The sequence below is a fragment of the Microplitis mediator genome, chromosome 5 (genome assembly GCF_029852145.1).
Source record: "Microplitis mediator isolate UGA2020A chromosome 5, iyMicMedi2.1, whole genome shotgun sequence".
In the NCBI taxonomy this organism is placed as follows: Eukaryota; Metazoa; Arthropoda; class Insecta; order Hymenoptera; family Braconidae; genus Microplitis; species Microplitis mediator.
This window is the reverse complement of record NC_079973.1, coordinates 4,125,817-4,146,931: the sequence shown is the minus strand read 5'-3', so window position 1 is coordinate 4,146,931 and position 21,115 is coordinate 4,125,817. Positions and strand designations below refer to the sequence as shown.

The 21,115-nt window shown below is 29.1% G+C and overlaps 2 protein-coding genes and 1 long non-coding RNA gene across 3 annotated transcripts; 2 read left to right on the top strand and 1 right to left on the bottom strand.

Moving 5' to 3' along the window:
* Positions 1–5,418: 5,418 nt before the first annotated feature.
* On the top strand, positions 5,419–6,664 carry LOC130668875 (uncharacterized). The gene is made up of 3 exons (XR_008990082.1): positions 5,419–5,561; positions 5,632–5,704; positions 6,408–6,664. It is a non-coding gene; the product is annotated as an uncharacterized LOC130668875 (long non-coding RNA).
* A 3,597-nt stretch (positions 6,665–10,261) lies between these two features.
* On the top strand, positions 10,262–17,807 carry LOC130668278 (protein eyes shut). Its single transcript, XM_057470479.1, has 14 exons — positions 10,262–10,358; positions 11,486–11,620; positions 11,702–11,850; positions 11,923–12,033; positions 12,296–12,517; positions 12,609–13,807; positions 14,027–14,349; positions 14,836–15,046; positions 15,113–15,264; positions 15,438–15,574; positions 15,664–15,909; positions 17,000–17,176; positions 17,264–17,492; positions 17,561–17,807. Exons 1-14 carry the CDS (start codon positions 10,348–10,350, stop codon positions 17,658–17,660), a joined length of 3,402 nt encoding a protein of 1,133 aa, XP_057326462.1. The 5' UTR covers positions 10,262–10,347; the 3' UTR covers positions 17,661–17,807.
* Positions 17,808–17,888: 81 nt separating this feature from the next.
* LOC130668279 (ATP synthase mitochondrial F1 complex assembly factor 2) lies at positions 17,889–20,001 on the bottom strand. The gene is made up of 6 exons (XM_057470480.1): positions 19,857–20,001; positions 19,349–19,542; positions 19,168–19,278; positions 18,918–19,098; positions 18,732–18,847; positions 17,889–18,026 (listed from the first exon to the last, which is right to left on the bottom strand). Exons 1-6 carry the CDS (start codon positions 19,912–19,914, stop codon positions 17,889–17,891), a joined length of 798 nt encoding a protein of 265 aa, XP_057326463.1. The 5' UTR covers positions 19,915–20,001.
* Between the last annotated feature and the right edge of the window lie 1,114 nt (positions 20,002–21,115).

The following is a 21,115-nucleotide window of genomic DNA, read 5'->3' as shown; positions in this document are numbered from 1 at the left end:
ATAACTGGAAGCCCAGTAGTGTGCCAAGATCGATTTGAAACTGAAAAATATCTGCAGATAGGGTACTTAGGTGCTCAAGTAATTTACTCGAATAAGAAGCACTTTAAATTGATAGAGTATGTAACATTTTTGGACACTGTTCCGGTTCAAAATGAAATAAGGAGGAAGTTAAAGAGTTATTTTTATCCAAATGATAAATGATACCTTATCACTTTGGTATCTTTGTATATGGAATTTAAAGATAAACTCTTTGGACAGATCTATATATTGATAAATAAATGAATATAAATAAATTTTATTATCGCTATTATTCATTTAAACATATTAATTCTTAATACAAAATCATATGTATTTACTAATAAATAAATTAGTTAATTTTTTTCTCATTACAAGGAGAAATTTTTTTTGCTTGAAATGCTATGGTGTGTCATAGTAAAGATGGGTCATATTGGTCAGGTGCAATGTAAAAAATTTGCGGAGTGAACGCGGATTTAAATCGGAGCGGATGACTGTCACCTCGGAGTGAGATTCATTCCGCAAGAGAGTTTATTTTAATCTTAAAACTCTGAATCGGAGGAAATACGGTTTGAAATAAATCCAAATCACTCCGCTGAAAAAACAAACTACCTAACTCTATATACGGAGTGATTTTTTTCAAAGCTCCGGATTTTTTACAGCGTGCGCACCCGAAAGAAAATTAAAATAAACCCATGAAAAATTGCTATGAAACACGGATAAAATTAAGTAATTGTGTTTATTATGCTAAATTTTTAATTCCAATCATCTGGAATGATTAGAACGTTTTTCAGTGCGAAAATAGTTAGTGTTATAATTTTTTTTAATAGAATCAATAATATCAGGATGATAACAGTTACTATCAGGATGGTAATATTCACTATCTAGGATGGTAATTAACATTTTTTAATGCTATGAAAAAATGTTTAAATTCTTATTACCTTAGATGGTTATTATAATTTCTCATGGTACTTGTTACCATCTGGATTATAAAGATAACTATTTATAATAATAATAATAATAATAATAATAATAATAAACTCTAGTTAACATACAGGATCGTAACAATTATTATAAATATGGTGAATGTTACAATCTAGATGATTTATACAATCATCTAGATAGTATTCACTACTATCGGATTGATGATTAAAAATTTTACCATAACTAGATAGTAATTCCTATTATTATTGAATTTTCTCAGTGCACCCATAGCATTTAATCGAAGCCGATATTAACCGAAGATTAACGAAGACTACTGAATTATTACTCTGCAGTTTAGAGTAAAAAATACTTCAATAGATTTGAAATTTTATTTGAAGTACAAGTCATTTTTTATCATAAAATCAATAGGTTTATATAAATGGTATATTGGGGAGTAAAAATTAATACACGTAGAATAAAAATTGTTAAATTCAGATAATATATTTATAATAACCGATCAAATATTAGATCCCAACAGAGTATAAAATCTCAAAATTTATACCACTTTATCTGCTGTTAAAAAATTACTCACTACACGGAGAGAAATTTATAGTAACGATTACAATAAATTATGGGAATGGTTCCCATAATGTATGGTAACCGGTTTTTTTGAAATGTCGATTATAGTAACCGTTACCATAATATTATGGTGATGGTCACCATAATGTTATAGTAATGGTTCCTATAACATTATAGTATCCGTTACCATACCATTATGGTAATGGTTACCATAATATTATAGGAACCATTACTATAACATTATGGTAACCATTACCATAAATTTAGTAACCATCACCATAAATATGGTAACCGCTCCCATAATATTATAGTAATCGTTACTATAATATTATGGTAACGGTTACTATAATATTATGGGAACGATGACCATAATATTATGGTGATCATTACCATAATTATTTCACATGCGATATGGGAATTGTTACCATAATTATGGGAATTATTCCCATACTTATGGTAACTGTTCCCAGAAAGTATGGGCCTATATCCCATAATTCCAAGTAATCATTACCATAATGGTATGGGATGATATTTCATAAACGTACTAGGAACGGTTACCATAAATTTCTCTCCGTGTAGTATTAGAGTAAAATATAGTCTAGTAATATTAATATTTCAACAAAAAATATTAAAAGTTGAAATAAAAATACTAATTTTTTGGAATGGTCCAGGATTACTCGAAATTGCAGAGTAATTTTCATCAAAAAATTATTTCCGTATGCGAAACGAAAATTGCGACTAATGTACTAACTTTTAATAATTCTAATAACAATGTCTACTTTTAGTAAGATTGAACTATTTTTTTATGAATAAGTAAATATTGATTTTTTCCAAGCGAAAATTTAACGAAGCTTTATTGCAATTATTATAAGTGAGAATTACAATCTCGATCAAGATAGTGTAATAGTTGTCATTTTTTTTCAGCGGATATAATTTCGTATTTTTTAAATTATACTATAAGCTAATATTATTTGACGGTGTTATAAAAACAAAAAAAAAACTAGGCTATCAGCATTATATGAAGAACAATAAAATAATAATAACTTGTCAAAATGCGATGTCCACTGATATGAAACTTGATTCGATTCTAATGACCATTGTTCCCATACACACGTTAACTAGTTATTATACTGATTAAATAAATTCTACTATACTTTTGATTATATCGAAAAAAAAAAAAAAAAATAGTATGCCTATAGAACTTATCGTCCAAACAATGAAAAATAATCAAAGTGTATACGTGTAATTAAAAAATTTTATAAATTTTTACAAAACAGAAAATAGTTTAAGATTGTTTCTCGATCTTACAAGTAGACCATGGCAATAAAACGTTTAATAACGACCATAATAATTTATATCTCGATTGAAAGGATTCAAAGTTGGATGTATTTAATACCTGGGTCAAATATACAATACAGCATTGATGAAAATGACATGGATAATTTTCCTTGGACAGTGTTATTTGGAAAACATCTAGAAAATCCGGATCATTCCGAAGATAGTGAATGTAAATAATTTATCTATTTTATGTAAAAACTTTCGATCAACACTTTTTTTTAACGATCATTTTTTGTCTAGATGAATTCTATTATGGATCTCTTATTCACCCACAAGCTGTTTTTATTGGGACAACCACTCAATTACAATTAGAGTATTTACACTTTAATAATATATAAATTTATAAAATTTATGTCGCACAGATCGTATGAACATAAATACTGTTATTTTTTTTAATTACAGCAATGGTGATTATTCAGTTATTGGCGACTGTGGTTTTTTCAAAGTCGGATTTAATATCGATCAATGCCAAACTAGAAAAATCAGTGATGTAATTGTAGGAAAATATTATAATAATGAAAACAATGGGATTTCAGACAGCGGTCAAAAATTTAAATATGTAAATATTATAATTTTGAATCAGCCATTTGAATTGAATGATAGAATTAAACCAATCAGATTAGCAGAAAACAATGATATGATAGATATGAATAATTGTTTTATTTCTTCTTTAAAAAATATCTTGGGGCTCTCACAATTTGGTAAAAATATTACGTTATTTCAAACATTTTATAATTATTATCATTATTATAACAATATAATTAATAATTACCGTAGCCATCATGGGATCGTACAAGGTCGATAAATTAACGAACGGATCAATGACTCTACGTTTTTCAGAAGATAAACATTTCATTATGGATAATAGAAATCGAAAAGAAGAACTCCTTTTTGTAATGCGAGATCCGATAGTACTTGTAATTATTTACAATTAATTAAACAGTATATATTATAAATATTTTAATCATATGAGTGTATAATAATTTCGATATTCGTTTTTATGTGTTATATAGCCGATATTTGGAAGCCCAGTAGTGTGCCAAGATCGATTTGATACTCAAAAATATCTGCAGATAGGGTACTTAGGGGTACAAGTAATTACACAGAGTTATTGGAATCACGACAGATTGATAATAAAGAATTTAACATTTTTGGACATTGTTCCGGTTCAAAATGAAATAAGGAGGAAGTTAAACAGTTATTTTAATCCAAATGATCATACCTTATCACTTTGGGATCCTTATATATGGAATTTAAGGATAAACTCTTCGGACAGATCTATATATTGATAAATAAATGAATATAAATGGATTTTATTATCATTATCATTCATTCTAACATATTAATTCTTAATACAGTAACATATGTATTTACTAAAAAATAAATCAATTTTTTACTCGTTACAAAGAGAAATTTTTTTTGTGCTTAAAATGCTATGGTGTGTCATAGTAAAGGTGGGTCATGTTGATCAGGTGCAAAGTAAAGAATTTGCGGAGTGAACGCGGATTAAATTCGGAGCGGATGACTGTCACCTCGGAGTGAGATTCATTTCGCAAGGGAGTTTATTTTAATCTTAAAACTTTGAATCAAAGTAAATACGGATTGTAATAAATCCAAATCACTCCACTGAAAAAACAAACTACCTAACTTTATATGCGGAGTGATTTTTTTCAAAGCTCCGGATTTTTTACAGTATGCACCCGAAGGAAAATTAAAATAAACCCATGAAAAAATTACTATGACCACATATGATCCTATAGGAATTTTCGCTTGTGTTTATTTCAATATCGGCGAGTGGCCAACATGCTTGTGCTTTTTACTATGACACCCCCAACTAATCTTTGTTGAATTCAAATAAACTATACCTTTGTCTCAAATAAATATTGATTAGGTCTATTCAATCATGGGATTTATTTGCCTGAAACAAATCTTATAGTTTTGGCTCAAATTAATTGTTCTCCCAGTGACTGTCTAGCTGGCAGCTTTTACTATCGGCAATAGTAAATATTACTATTCGAGAAATGAATGGTTAACATAAATTCATGATAATGATTATCACATACAACATGGTAATCATTCCCTATTTCAAGATAGTTATCATTTTTTTTAACCGTGTATAATTTTGCATTTTTCAAATTATGCTATACAAGCTAATGTTCTATTTGACGTTGCTATAAAAAAAAAAAAAAAAAAAAAAAAAACAGATTATCAACATTATATGAACAATGAAATAAAAATAACTTATTTTTAAATGCTATCATGTCCACTGATATGAAACGTAATTCGAATCTAATGACCATTTATCACGTATACACGTAAACTAGTTACTATACTGATTAAATGACTTCCATTATACTTTACATTATACCAATAAAAGTAGTTATTAGTTACTCTACAGAATTAATGGTCGAAACAATTAAAATAGTTAAAGTATATACGTGTAAATAAAAAATTTTATAAATTTTCACAAAGCAGAAAATAGTTTAAGGTTGTTTCTCGATCTTACAAGTAGACCATGGCAATAAAACATTTAATAACGACCATAATAATTTACATCTCGATTGAAAGGATTCAAAGTTGGTTGTATTCAATACCTGGGTCAGATGTAAATTACAAAATTAATGAAAATGATACCGATTATTTTCCTTGGACAGTGTTATTTGGAAAACATCTAGAAAGTCTGGATGCTTCCAACGTGAGTGAATGTAAATAATTTATCTATTTTATGTAAAAACTTTCGATCAACACATTCTTTAAGCGATCATTTTTTTCTAGATGAATTCTATCATGGGTCTCTTATTCACCCACAAGCTGTTTTTATTGGGACAACAACTCAACTACAATTAGAGTATTTACACTTTAATAATATATCAGTATTTAAAATTTTTTGTCGCACAGATCGTACACTTAGAAAAATTCACAACAAATTTTACTATGGGTGCATAGTAACACCGGACTATAAGACAACTGGTACAAAATTTACAAGAGTCTCATAGTAAGTGTACCCGCATAGACCAAAATCGTGTAGTCTGCGCATACGTTAACTATGGGACGCTTAGAAATTTTGAATCAGTTTTCTTATAGTCCGGTGTTACTATGCACCCATAGTAGAATTTATTTGCAATTTTTCACAGTGTATGAACATAAATACTTTTGCTAGCCTCGGACGCGATAGCGGGAGAGGTTGTGCTCTACACAGTAAAAAATATTGTGTAAAATCAACACAGTCTGTGTGTTAAAAGCGGTTGACACAAAATTTGTGTTGAAATTTCGACACAAACTTTGTGTAACCCCTTTTTAACACAAAGATTATGTTAAAATATCGCCACAAGAGGGCGCAAAGAATCCACAGTAACACACAAAATGTGTTAATAAAGAGTGTATAACACATTTTTTATGTTACAAAAAGTGACACAAACTTTGTGTTAGTTTAACACAAACCGTTTTCGACACAAATACACAATATTTTTTACTGTGTATAATCGACTTGTCGTGAAAACGAGATTTTCCCACCTTTAATCATTTCTGCTAATTATTTTCTTTAATTACAGCAATGGTGATAGAGTTATGGGCGGCTGTAATTTTTTTGAAATCAAATTAGATATCCAAAAATGCCAAACTAGAGAAGTCAGTGATGTAATTGTAGGAAAATATTATAATAATAAAAACAATGAGATTTCAGACAGCAATAAAAAATTTGAATATGTAAATATTGTAATTTTGAATCAGCCATTTGAATTGAATGATAGAATTGAACCAATCAGATTAGCAGAAAGCAATGATATGATAGATATAAATAATTGTTTTTTTTCTTCTTTACAAAATTTAATAATTTTCAAACATAGAGGTAAAAATATTATGTTATTTTAAACATTTTATAATTATTATCATTATTATAAAAATATAATTAATAATTACAGTCCCCCTCATGGATGAGTTCTATAATTTACTAAACGAACCAATGAGGCGATTTTTTTATGGAAATGGGAGTATACTTTATGAGATGATAGATCCAATAGTACTTGTAATTATTTATAATTAATTAACAGTATATAATATAAATATTTTAATCATATGAGTGTATAATAGTTTCTATATTTGTTTTTATGTGTTATATAGCCGATATTTGGAAGCCCAGTAGTGTGCCAAGATCGATTTGATACTCAAAAATATCTGCAGATAGGGTACTTAAGGGCACAAGAAATTATAACGTCTACGGGTCTATCGGAGATAAAGAATTCAACATTTTTTAACATTGTTCCGGTTCAAAATGAAATAAGGAGGAAGTTAAACAGTTATTTTAATCCAAATGATCATACCTTATCACTTTGGTATCCTCATATATGGAATTTAAAGATAAACTCTTCGAACACAGATCTATATATTGATAAATAAATTTTATTATCATCATTATTCATTGTAACGTATTAATTCTCAATAAAATAACATTATGTATTTACTAATAAACAAATAAATTTTTTTCTCGTTACAAGGAGAAATTATTTTTACTTGAAATGCTATGGTGGGTCATGTTGGTCAGGTGCAATGTAAAAAATTTGCGGAGTGAACGCGGATTAAATTCGGAGCGGATGATTGTCACCTCGGAGTGAGATTCATTCCGCAAGGGAATTTATTTTAATCTTAAAACTCTGAATTGGAGTAAATTTGGATTGAAATAAATCCAAATCACTCCACTGAAAAAACAAACTACCTAACTCAATATGCGGAGTGATTTTTTTCAAAGCTCCGGATTTTTTACAGCGTGCACCCGAAGGAAAATTAAAATAAACCCATGAAAAAATTACTATGACCATAATATGGTCCTATAGGAATTTTTTTCATGGGTTTATTTTAATATCGGCAGCTGGCCAACATGCTTGGGCTTTTTACTATGACCCCCATAGCATTTCAAACGAGAATAATTTTTCTGTATACAATTCATAATACTTTTACTTTTAAATTATTTTTATTGAACAATATATTTAATAAATACGATTGCATTTTTACAATATTTCATATTTATTTAATGTTTCCTGTACGAATTTAACTCATAAATTTGATGTTTGATTTATTATTCAGTGTATTATTATCATATTCAGAAATAATTATAATTTATTTTCTAGGAAAAAATTTCTTATAAAAACTTAACATATATTTTTATTTTAATTGTTTTTCTAGTATATAGCCGTAGTAACGGCCTTTTACACTTTTTGCCTTTATATCGCAACTGCTTTACTTCTCTTTCTGCCTTCATTGTGCGGCTGTGGCCCGACTTGTGCTTATACTGTACTGCATCATTACGGTGATGCCCTACAACCTCCCTTGTGCAATGGAGGTGTAGTGGCGTAGGGAAACCACAGAGAAAACCTAGCCAGTACAGTTTCGGTTTGGGTGAAGCTCCAGTGATCGATAAAATTCCCATTTTACCGATCACTGGATCTTCATCCCGCGCCTAACGGTCAGAGACCTTCGTTCGAACCCAACGCGTGGCTAAACGGTCACCCAGCCAAGTAGTGGCCATGCTCAATGCTACTTAACTTCGGTGATCGCCCGAGCCACGCGCGTGCCGAACGGCTGCCTCAGCCGCAACTTAACATATATATAAACTGCATGAATATGTGCGCTACACGCATATTAAATTTAATTGATAGTTGAATTATATTGGTCATAGATCAACTTGTAATTATTTATTTAAAATTCCAATGCTGGCGCGATAAGACGTCTTCAATATTTTTATTTTCTTTTTCCTTCAATGTAACGCGAATTAAAAATGATCGTGCAGTTAGCAGACAGTTAATAATTTTAGGATTTTTTTTTCCAACAAATTAATTATAAAAAAAATGCACATGTAGAAAATTAAAAAAGCTATAGGTGTAATTTTTCAAAAAATTTTTTTTTTCATAATTTATCGCTTTAAAAAAAAAATTCAAAAATGATTAGACGTCGGCTAACTGCAGTATCATAATTAAAAATTGTATTTTTTATTTAACTCAATTGGTGTATTTTTTAAAAATAATCATAATAATTTCTTTTAGTTTTAATTCCAAGTAACAGATATCTTATCATCAGCCGATTTTAATGATTTTAAGCTTCTAATGGAATTGTTTTTTTGACCTATAATTAAAAATATATTTAATGATCTTGAACATAATAAAAAATATTATCTTTAATAAAAAAAAATATTTCTAAGATATAAACATAAACGTTCTATATAAAAAAATGTTAAGTAAGACCGGGGCAAAATGGGAATGTTGAAAATTTGGTTAAAAAAAAAATTTAATTTTTGCATATCTTTTTTTTTATTCCCCGAACTCTTCTATACTTTTTCATTAACCGACCGATATTACAATTAATCTATAGTTCATTAAAAATATTAATCTATTTTTTTTTTAATGATATTTGTTAACTGCGATCATTCTATATCTTCGAAAAATTTGAAATAGCTTCTAAGTTTTCATTCATCCCTGATACAAGGGCTACAAACGATTATTCAATCGGTGTCTTCTTAACACAATACAGGCTTCAAGACTACGGACAAGGACTACAAAGTTTTGAGTCCGGTCTACAACAACTTCTCTTCCCATTCTATTCTCCTAATCCGATTCTCAGTTTAACTCGTTCCCAATAACACTTTAAAATAATTATTTAGGGCAAATAACTATTTTTTAACCTTATAAGTCGAGCATCGTATCAAGAGAATATAAGACTCCAAGAATCTTGCAACTATCGATAGTGTCAAATGATAAAAAATCAGTAATTGAATTTCTTTGTTAATTTCAAATAAATGTGACCAAATGTTGACTTTAGGACTAGGAGACCATACTAATATAAGAAGTATATTTTAGAAAATAAAAAAAAAATCTTAAAGCATTTTATACCTGAAAAGAATTTGTTCCTCGTTGTCATTTCAGTGAATGGTCACAGCCACTTATATTACTACTGACTTTATATTCAAAGATCGTAGACCATTTGACCCGAACCCCAGGGATGCGGCTATAACTTAAATCTCAAGAAAAAATCTTTTTCACTTTCTTATTTTCTATTCGAATCTCCTGATCCTCAACAACCAAAAGATCACGTAAATTTTTTTGTTCTATATATATTTTTTTACTCTATCACCTAAATCTCAAATTTGCATTATTAATTAAATGCAAACTATAATTTTTTGATTAAAAAATGAATACTAAATTTTCAATAAAAAAAAAAAATGATTTTTTCATAAATTGAAACAGAGAAAATTTTTTTAAATTGATAATTTAATTGTTAAAAAAAATTTGAATTAGTAAAATAAATATTGACAAATGATAATTAATTCAATCGATTTTTTGTAAATTATTTTTTTACGCAGGCGTGTAATGTACACATGAGTTTTTATTGTTGCTTACAAGTTGCCATGGATACGGAATTTACACAGTTAAATATATATGGTCAAGTAATATACCAAGTACTGTATTTTACTTAACAACTTTACTATTTAAATCAGCTCGAAGTATGACGATAAGGTAAATTGACGTTCGCATGCATGTTGTCGTGTGTTATTGTAGTTTTCCGAATAGTTTTACCTTTAAATCATTTTTTGATAAATAAATAATTCAAAATTTAAATTACTATCACTATTTATTTTTTTTAAATTTAAATGCCTTTGACCCCATAATGACAAGTGGCTGAAGTCATAATAATCATGACTGTATTACGTATATATACATATACATATACATTTTAACGTGGTGAAAATTCAGAATACTTGTTTGACAACAATATTTATTTTCCTGATATTTAATACTATCTGTTAATTTTCAGTTCTTATAAAATTTAAAAACGCACGATCGAACACTTTTAAAATTTAGTAGTGTTCTGGAATTTCATAATAAGTTTCTTAATGTCTCGAGTAAAGACTGAAATTTCAGAAAATTTTTTTAAAAGTAATAGAACAATAAATTTTTTACTACTGTCTGGAAATTCAGAACTTTCTTATTCTTAAATCTGTTTCAGAATTCGAGTAATGAAATTTTATACACAGAAAAAAAAGTATTTCTTGGCGTAAGAAATATTTTTGCACTATGAATTGAAGACTAAAAATTTGTTGGCGTACTATCTAAACATGAATAAGTCAAAATAAGTGAATATTCACTAATTCCAAGTGCAAACCGAACCACTTATTTCAAAAAATGGTTCGGTTGGCACTCAGAATTAGTGAATATTCACTTATTTTACTTATTTATGTTTAGAGAGTAAGGATTTTTTTCTCACCCCAAGAAACTTTCTATTTTCAATTTGTAATGCAAAAAATTTCTTGGAGCAGGTAAACATTTTTTGCGCCAAAAAAAAATTTTTCTGTACACAAATTAGTTTATTAAATTTCATAATATTTTTACCAGAGTACATTACTATGGATACTAATCCTCAGTTTACTTTTTCAGCACTTTTATATTATTATTAATATTAATTAATCACTTTCATATTTTTATTAACGGCACTTAATTATTTAAATAATTTTTTTGTATACTAATGATCAATGAAATAAAATAAAATAATAATTATTATAATATTGATGAGTAAATAAATTAATTGAGTCAATAAATCAATGTGTTATTAATTAACTATTTTTATATTTTATTTTAATTCTTAGATTTTATAAATCATTGAACATTTTGAGGCGACAATTAATAATTGCCGGTATTATTTGTTTAATACCTAAATCATATGGATTAAATTGTACAAGTGATCCATGTATGTATGGAATCTGCTTAGATAATGATAATAAGTAAGTTATTATAATTTAAATTCATTAAACCAATTTTCTTACTAAATAATTTTTAAAAATTAATAATTGATTGAAAATTAGTTCATACTCATGCTATTGTATTGATGGATACACTGGAATTAATTGTCAAATAAATTGGGATGACTGTTGGTCAAATCCTTGTTACAATGGCGGTACTTGTAATGATGGAGTTGCCTCATATAATTGCACGTGTCTAGATGGATTTATAGGTAATAATTATACTGGTTATTTAAACTGATAATTTAAATTGCAATAATTTATAAATGTACTTTTTTTTTTAGGGATAAATTGTGAAACAAAATATAGCGAATGTATGAACCAGCCGTGTCTTAATAATGGGACATGTATTGATTACAACGGATTCACGTGCCAATGTCAAGAAGGATACTCAGGTAAATATTAACACAGTCTATTTAAGTTAACGCACACACTGTAATAAATTTGCAGAGTAAACGCGGATTAAATCCCGAGTGAATGCGGATTTTAAAAAATCCAGATCACTCCGAAATCACTCCGCTGGAGAAACAAACTCCGTATTTACTCCGTATTCGGAGTGATTTTTTCTAAAACTCCGTGACGGAATAAATTCGAAACTGAAATAAAATTTTTTTATTTTTAATAAATTAAATAGTAAATTTTTTTTCAAAAATTTAGGAGATTATTGCGAAATAGACGTGTCAGTATGCAACAGTACAATTTGTAAAAATGGCGGTGAATGTATTGATGGCCCAGGATATTCATACAATTGTCATTGTCGCGATGGATGGACCGGTGACTTATGTGAGGAAGACATCGACGAGTGTCTCAGTTCACCCTGTCAGAACGGCGGACTTTGTTTAAATATTCCAGCAACATACACATGTGCCTGCTTATTTGGTAAAACAATAATTAAATTTACTAAAATTTTCCCTATTCCCTTAATAAGAATAAAATTAATTAATATTTTGAAAAATAAAATTTATTCAAGGTTTTACGGGAAAAGATTGTGACAAAGTAATAGTAGCCTGCGAATATAATCCGTGTAAAAACGATGCCATGTGTCTTTTAGAAGACAATCAACCAGTTTGCTACTGTGTCCCAGATTATCATGGTCCACTATGCGAAATGCGTTACAATGATTGCGAATCAAAGTACGCGCATTGTGAGAACGGCGGAACTTGTATTGACGGTATCAACAATTTCACGTGTTCCTGCCCGCCACTTTACAGTGGGGAAATGTGTAGCTTCTATAGCCCTAATTTGATCACCGAATCTCACACAATAAATGCAACTCAACACACTGATACCTCAACCTATACCTCTACATTATCAACAAGTCCTCAATCGCAACCACAACCACAACCACAAGTAACTGAACATGAACATACTGAGCACTTAACAACTGAAAATTGTATTGAATCGACAATAATGTCATCGTCATCATCATCGACAACAACAATATCAACGCTAATTACTGACAATACAACAAAATCATCAACCAGCAGCACCAGAGAAACAATAAACGACACATGGACAGAAAGTCCAGTTACTTATGAGACAAGTACTGATAAATTTACTACCTCTCAATTAATAACTACTATAGACACTTTATCAAGTACAGCAGATTATAGTAAAGATAAAACGACTGCCCCTGAGACTTCAACAAATGTCTTCCAAATAAATGACACAAAATCAAACAAAAATTTTTCTACCGAAGCTTCCTTAGATTCTTCTACTAAAGTACCAATTGTCCAATTAAATGAGACTGTATCAATCGATTTGACATCAACGACACCATTATCCCCATCATTGCCATCGAGTACAATGACAGCAATTAAATTAACAACTTGGCCAGTGGAAAAAAATTTTACAACTCAATTGTCGATGGAAGAAAATAAAAGTCTGCCTTTATTTACTACTACTTCGGTACCAATCATTTTTACGACCAATAAAGTAATCAATGAGAGCTTGATAACTTTTTCAATACCAACTACAACTTCGACGATTGATTTGCCATTAACTATACCGACACTGAGTGATTTTACAACAGATAAGTCACTAATTACTCCTGCAACAATTACGTATTCTATTGGGACTGAAGGACAAGGGCGATCTAAGCCTTATAATTGTACTGCTGATGATTGTATTCATGCTATTACGCCATGTACATCTAGCAATACTAGTCAAGTTAGTATTTGATTAACTGTAAATATTAATTTAGTTATTAATTACGAGCTAGCTGCAGTTCAACACGCGACTGCGAGTATCAGTACCAAATTTTTCGAATATGATTTGAATTAAATCGTTTATTAAAGCCACCAATTAACTCTTAGATATTTTTTATATTTTTAATTTCATTGAAAATTAATAATATATATATAGATAATTGTTAATTTATTTATTTAGTGTGATTGTGATTCAACTGACTGTGCCCCAGCTGTAACACAATCATCATCAACTATCACGAACGCAGCATTTAATGGCAAATCTTACGTTCGCCAACAACTTAAAATAGATGATAGCGGATTATTGAAAATTTATTTGAGATTGAAAACAAAATCTAAGAGTGGAATTATTATGCACGCATTTTTTGACGAAGAAAGATATGTTTTATTGTATATGGAATTAGGACAATTGAAATTTCAATTTTCATGTGGACTACAGACAATGTTACTTGGTGAAATAGATACGCCAATTAATAATGGAGTTGATGTTGACATAGAAATGAGGTAATTTATTAATTACTGTTATAAAAATTAAATGAATGAAATTAAAATCTATACTACGGGTGTACGAATAGTTCGAACTTGCGAATTATTTGTATCGAATTGAATCGAAAATTTACGAATAATTCCAGAATTTTCTTTACAGCGACTCAAAATTTTAATATTTTTTTTCAATAATTCAAATTTTTGTCTGAGGTAAATAGAGGTCAAACATGAATCCACAAAAAAATCATTATTGGTTACGTTAAAAACTAAGCTCTCCATTACATAAAAAATGAAAATTTTAAAACTGATCACAATTTTCTCGATTCAAACCGAGTAATTTGAAAAGTTGCAAATAATTCACAAATTTTCAAATTATTCGATTTTATCGAATTATTCGAAAATTCAAATTTCAAATCGAGTAGTTATATTCGATTCGATTCGAACATGATTTGCACACCCCTAGTCTACATAAATCACTAAATTATTTTTAATTAAATTTTGTAGATTTAAGTATTTAGTAGAAAATGAAATAGGAAAATGTTCAGCAAGATTGTTTGTCAACAATACAATGGCAATGAGTGGTGAACAAATGTTATCTGCACGTACTGATATTCCACAAGTAGTACGCGTACATTTCGGTGGAATACCACAAGCTTTTTCACATTATTTCCCGCGGATCGCGTTAGGATTTATTGGATGCATGAGTTTATTGAAGGTAAAAACCGACTAAAATACAATTAACATATCAAAGTAAATAATTCTTCACATATTTTTCATCAAGGTAAATGACGTTGAAAGACATTTCATTTTGGATTCTGTTGAAACTTATCAAATAGAAGAGTGTACGTCGTTTTTATGTCTACTCAACCCATGTAGAAATTTCGGATCATGCCATGATATCGATGGCAAAGTTTACTGCAAATGTATACCCGGGTAAACTCTTTATTTACATTTAAAATATTTTAGGGTAAATTCCGAAATGCGCCTCGAGTAGCTGTAGCCTATGCTGCTAACATCTGCTACACTTACTCGAGGCGCGTTTTGGAATGTACGCCTCCTATTTAAATTAAATAATTTATTTATTATTTAAATATTTAAATCACTAGATATGCTGGTGAACTATGCGAAAAAACAGCTTGCGATGATAATCCATGTTATCTTGGGTCAACATGTATCAGTTCACCAGGAACTGGATTTATTTGTGTTTGTCCTCTGAATATGCACGGCCGTCGTTGTGAAGAAGGTCAAATTTAATATTACCTCGACTATTATTAATAATAATAATTATTATTATTATTATTATTATTATAAAATATGGATTTGTTTTTTTAGAATCCATAATAGTGGATCCATCGTTCTCAGTTTTTATTCCTGGATTTTCATCATACATCGCGTACGGCATCAATGGCCTGATACAGAATTACATGGAAATAAAAATGCGTATTATGCCACACTCTGTTGACCAGATATCATTGATAGCTTACATAGGTCAAGGTGCCGTTTCAAGAGACACTACTGATCATTTTTCTGTTACATATGTCAAAGGCTATATTATGTTAACATGGGATTTAGGATCAGGTATCGTTTACAACCATCATTGATTGATTAATCAATATACTCTATCCAAACCTATGAAGATTTCTTCTTTTAAATTAAAAGTATTCTTAGACAGTGCTCCCACTTTTTAAAAATATTCAAAAACTTTCAATTGTCTTAACCGTATTTTTGTTTTATTCCGGAATTTATTTCCTGCTAGAATACGTAAAAACTAACAAAAAATGGTAATATTGTGTGTAATTATTCCCAAAAGGGACAAAGTTATGAACTACTGTGGGTGAAAATAGTCACACACAGTGTCAAGAGAACAAAACAGGACGAAACTCCGATTAACACATGATACATACACAATATAAGGAAACCTTCTCGCTGATTTCCGTTGCATTTTTTCATGAAGTTTCATTTTTTCTGTGTTAGGTCCCCATCCTAAACGCGCGTAAAGAAGCTTCACTTCAAAAAATTGAAAAAGGACAACAGTTGCAATTTCGCCATGATACTGAAGTTAGCCGACGTCTAAAAGTTTTTTGATTTTTTTGTAAACGATGAATTATAAAAAAATAATACTTTATACAATTGCACCTTTAGTTTTTTAAATTTTCTACATGTGCATATTCTTATATTTGATATTTTTCTCATTGATTTGTTTTTAAAAAAATTCCGAAAATTGTTAACTGCCTGTTAACTTCATGATCATATTTCGCCGAGATATAGATTTAAAAAAAAATTTTACAGTTGTTATCAATTAGGAGTCAAACGAAATTTGTTAAATAAATTTTACCCTACAAAATTTTTAAATTTGAAATATAAATAAAATTTACCTCAAGATTTTCCTAAAATTTATTTTCCAAATTTCGTTTAACTCCCACTTGACAATTATAGTTTTTTTTTAAATCTATATCTCGGCGAAATTGCAACTGCGGTCCTTTTTAAAATTTTCTTTAATTTAGAAAATAAAATTTCAATACAGTTATGACAGTTCCTTGTTGGCTATCGTCCCAATTGGGCCACGAGCCAGAGTTATGACAGTTCTAATTCATTGAATATTTTAAAAAATTGTGGGCCATTGTCTGAGAATGTCCTCAATAAATCAACGACTTATTAACGATTTCAGGTGTAAGAAGAATTTTTACCAAACGTCCATTGTCATCACGATCACGAGGACCGTATACTCTCCATGTTGGTCGTCGTGGTCGCGATGCTTGGCTATTTGTTGATGGTATTGGTAATGTGACAGGACAAGCCGCTGGTACAATGAATAAATTAAATGTATCACCATTACTTTATATCGGTAACTTAAATTTTTCTACATCATAAAATAATCTGTATTTTAATTTATTAATAAATTAATTAATTATTTATTTTTGAATAAATATAGGTGGGCATAAATCTAAAAATTTTGAAACATTACCACATGATTTGCCACTACATACTGGATTTTCTGGGTGTATTTATGAAATTGAGTTACGTACGGAAAATACTGTAATTCCTGTGACTAAATCTAGTCCAGCATCAGGTCGTGGTGTTGGGGAATGTCATCGTAATGAATGTTCTTATAATACATGTAAAAATGGCGCTGTTTGTTTGAATCATGGACCAACTTATAGGTAAATTGAATTATCATGAATTAAAAATGGATATTTCATGGTAGAAAATTAAAAATGAATTTTTTTAGCTGCATTTGTATGAAAGAGTGGCAAGGACCGGATTGTACTGTACCAGCAGTAACTTGTTCGTCTTCAAATCTATCGTGCCAGTCTATGACGAGTATATAAAGGAGTTTTTAAAAATTTTTTATACTTTAAATAATGACGGGTAGTGCAATTATTTGAAATTATAATAATAAAATTAAATATTATTGTAAATTAATAAATTCTGATTGTTTGTTTTTTACTTACGGAAAATATTATTATTATTATTATTATTATTATTATTATTATTATTATTATCATTATTATTATTATTATCGTTGATAGTATGATTATAAACTAAATGTGATTTATCTATGTACTGTCAAGTTTGGGTTTTGTAGTAGTGGATGATGAATTTAAATGAATAAATAATACTGCCGCTGCCAATCGTGCCTGTAAATCTTGTTTGCTTAATTCATGGGACCATTCTACATTACCCCAGTGTGATATCTAAAATATAAACATTTTTATTTTAGTTATTAGATTATAGACAGTAATTTATTGAAAAATTTGTATTTTATATCCACACGCACACCGAGTAGTTATCAATAAATAATTCCTTAAAATTTGTAGCCCTTAATTTTACTTCTAAATATTTTTATTTTGATTTTGAAGTTTTTTTATTTGTATCATAATATTTTCATATTTTATTTATGAAATTAATAAAATCCTTCTAACACGCGAATGAAGAACTTGAGCCACTTAACACAGAGGACTTTTTTTGTAGAGAATAAAATTTCCTACAAAATTGTTATTGAAGTTTTTACTGTAAATTTCTTTGCTTAGTCAATATCAGCTAAACAATAAATTATAATTGAAAGAATGATTTTTAGAACCAATAAAAAAAAATTAAAGTCAAAGTAAAATTAATATGGGAACTTTCGAATATTAAATTGCCTAGAAAATGCAGCAAACGGCGACTTGATAACTTGAAATGCGGCTGAATTCCCTATGCGATTTTAATGGAAAAACTTCAAAATCAAAATAAAAGTATCAGTACTGATAAGATTAAAAGCTCAAAATTCCATGGAATTTTTTTCTTGTTATATACATCAATATTTTGCTGTGGGAGTGCGAAAAAAAACGTTCGTTCAAAACGAATCACCCTAATAAATGTATACATATATTTTTATTTCCACTAAAATTTTAATTTACCTGAAACTCTTCTTCTAGTCTCGATAAACTAACAGCTTCTTCAACATTTATGACTCTTTCGGACAAAGCTAGCATTAGAATAACTGATTTTAATACATCAACACCATACATAAATCCTGAAATAACATTTAAATTATTTTAAATACTTAATTATCATAAAGCAACGACTTTTTAAATGTTAATTACCATGAAGTGCTGCAGCATCATAAGAAGCCATATGTCTTACTATGGTTTCTTTGGTATTACTCGGAATAATTGGCGCACTTATACTTGTAGTTTTTTCTATATCGACTTGATACTTATCACAAAACCACTGAATCATTGGATCCCATTTATCTTTCTGCAGTTTAAATAATTCTTCCGTTTCCTATTGACAGCAATAAAAAATTACAAAATCTTTTCTTAATTAAGTAAAAAATTGATAATTAATACTTACGTCCGATTGAAATAAAATAGTGTCAGTCTCTAAATAATTAGCAATATAATTAACAATGTCAATGGAACTTAAATGCTGAGGGTTATCTAAAAATGTACTGCATAGAGCTGTCTAAAAGATTAAAAAAATTATAAATTAATTTTAATTAATTACAGTTATTAACATTGGGATATTTAATTACCAAATGCATATTACTCCTGTGAATAGTTTCCTCTTGACTATCCCATTCTAATGCGACAGCTAAAGCCAATGGTTTACTCGTGACTTCAAATACTCGTCCTTTAGGTGTCTTTAGTTTTCGTTGGTCTAGTGTTATTTCATATTTATCACCACTTTGTAATATATTTGTCTTGCGATAAAACCTTTTTACAGTAGCTAAAAAAAATTGAAATACTTTTACTTTATTTATTTATTTAACAATAAAAAAATTCTGATCCTGAAGTCAGCTGACAATTAAAAATTTTCGGATTTTTTTTTTCCAACAAGTGGATCGCAAAAATAAAAAAAGCTGTAGGTGTAATTTTTTAAATATTTTTATTTTTCTAACTTGTCATTTTTTAAAAAATTCAAAAATTAGTCGGCAAACTTCAGTATCATAAAAAATTAAATTTTTTTGTTATTCCAAATTATTGAATTATAGGTTAAATTCAAATAATTATTAATTATCGTCTATATAAATACATACTTACCCATTTTACGGACGATAATTGTTTTTGGTAATAACTGACGATATTTCAAACAAAACATATTTATTTAATTATGTACTTTTAATTGATAAATAATATTTTATTATCAACGAGTTACGTTTGTCTCTCAGTATGTTTTTCGCGCGAATTTTATTCAAAAAATAAAATGGCAGGCAAAAAAGCGCGCCTGCGTATTTGAAATTTAAATGGCGGGAAAATTCAAATGATTGATTTTAGCAATCAAAATTTTCATTTATCGTTGGTATTGTTAATTGAAGTTATTAATTGCACGCATGTGCGAAATGTGAATTACTTTTGTAAAGTTGAGTTGTATGTAGAGAGGGAAATTTTTGAAAGAATCTGAGTAAAACCTTTCAGCATGATGACAATATAAGAGAAGCGGTAGAATCTTAGAAGGAGAGCTATAGACCTCGAAAATGGGCGAAAATGGGCCATAATGCCCATTCTTGCCACATAATCGTATGAAAAAGTATCAAAAAATGAAATAATAGGGCGACAACTGCTCAGGTGAGTTCAATACAACCCTCTGCGGTAGAAAAATCATATTAACAAGTATAGAAAGCGATAGATTTTCTGTTAAGAGAGCTATTGCTCTTGACAACCCATACGAAAAAAATTTAAATCCGGGCAAATCTGAATATATGTTGCATGTATGAGACATATATTCAATTTTGCCCGGATATATATTTTTTTCGTATGGGAATGGGGAGAAGTGCTGTTTTGTTACCCTAAGTATTTTTAGCTTATGAGTACAAAAATTTTGTCAATGCTATAAATTCACTTTGTTATTTTAACAAATCAATATTTTTTACTGTAACACAACAATTTTTTCGCAGTCACAAACCATTGCTAGGTGCAACAAACAATTCGCGAGAGTTACAAGAACATCGTTATCATAACGAATCATTCGTTATCCGTATATTAAGGCAGACATAGACGTTTGTTACCGTAAATTCTCTTATCTTCTGGTTACATAAAGTTTTTTTTCCCTGTACATTTATGTTTCATGTACTATAAATTTTGTGGCTACGGCAAAGATTGTTTTTGAAACCTCTGCCGTAAATCGCGTTCACGAAAGAATTTCTCCCACTTAAAATTAATAGTATAGTAAATAGTGGTGGTGGGATGGAAACTTGTTGGGATAATTGTACATTTCGTGCACATGTACTTCAATAGAGAAATTAAAACTCGGTTTCAACTAAGAGCGCCGTGGCGAAATTGGTAACGCGTCAGGACTCTGT

What these genes read in the sequence shown, in the direction of transcription:
- LOC130668278 (XM_057470479.1), top strand. An exon ending in CATCTAGCAATACTAGTCAA is followed by an intron (nt 13,808 to 14,026) that starts GTTAGTATTTGA and finishes TTATTTATTTAG; the next exon opens with TGTGATTGTGATTCAACTGA. An exon ending in ATCACCATTACTTTATATCG is followed by an intron (nt 17,177 to 17,263) that starts GTAACTTAAATT and finishes GAATAAATATAG; the next exon opens with GTGGGCATAAATCTAAAAAT.
- LOC130668279 (XM_057470480.1), bottom strand. Translation starts at nt 19,914, where the DNA reads ATGTTTTGTTTGAAATATCGTCAGTTATTACCAAAAACAATTATCGTC. An exon ending in AATTATCGTCCGTAAAATGG is followed by an intron (nt 19,543 to 19,856) that starts GTAAGTATGTAT and finishes AATTTTTTTTAG; the next exon opens with CTACTGTAAAAAGGTTTTAT. An exon ending in CTATTTTATTTCAATCGGAC is followed by an intron (nt 19,099 to 19,167) that starts GTAAGTATTAAT and finishes TGCTGTCAATAG; the next exon opens with GAAACGGAAGAATTATTTAA.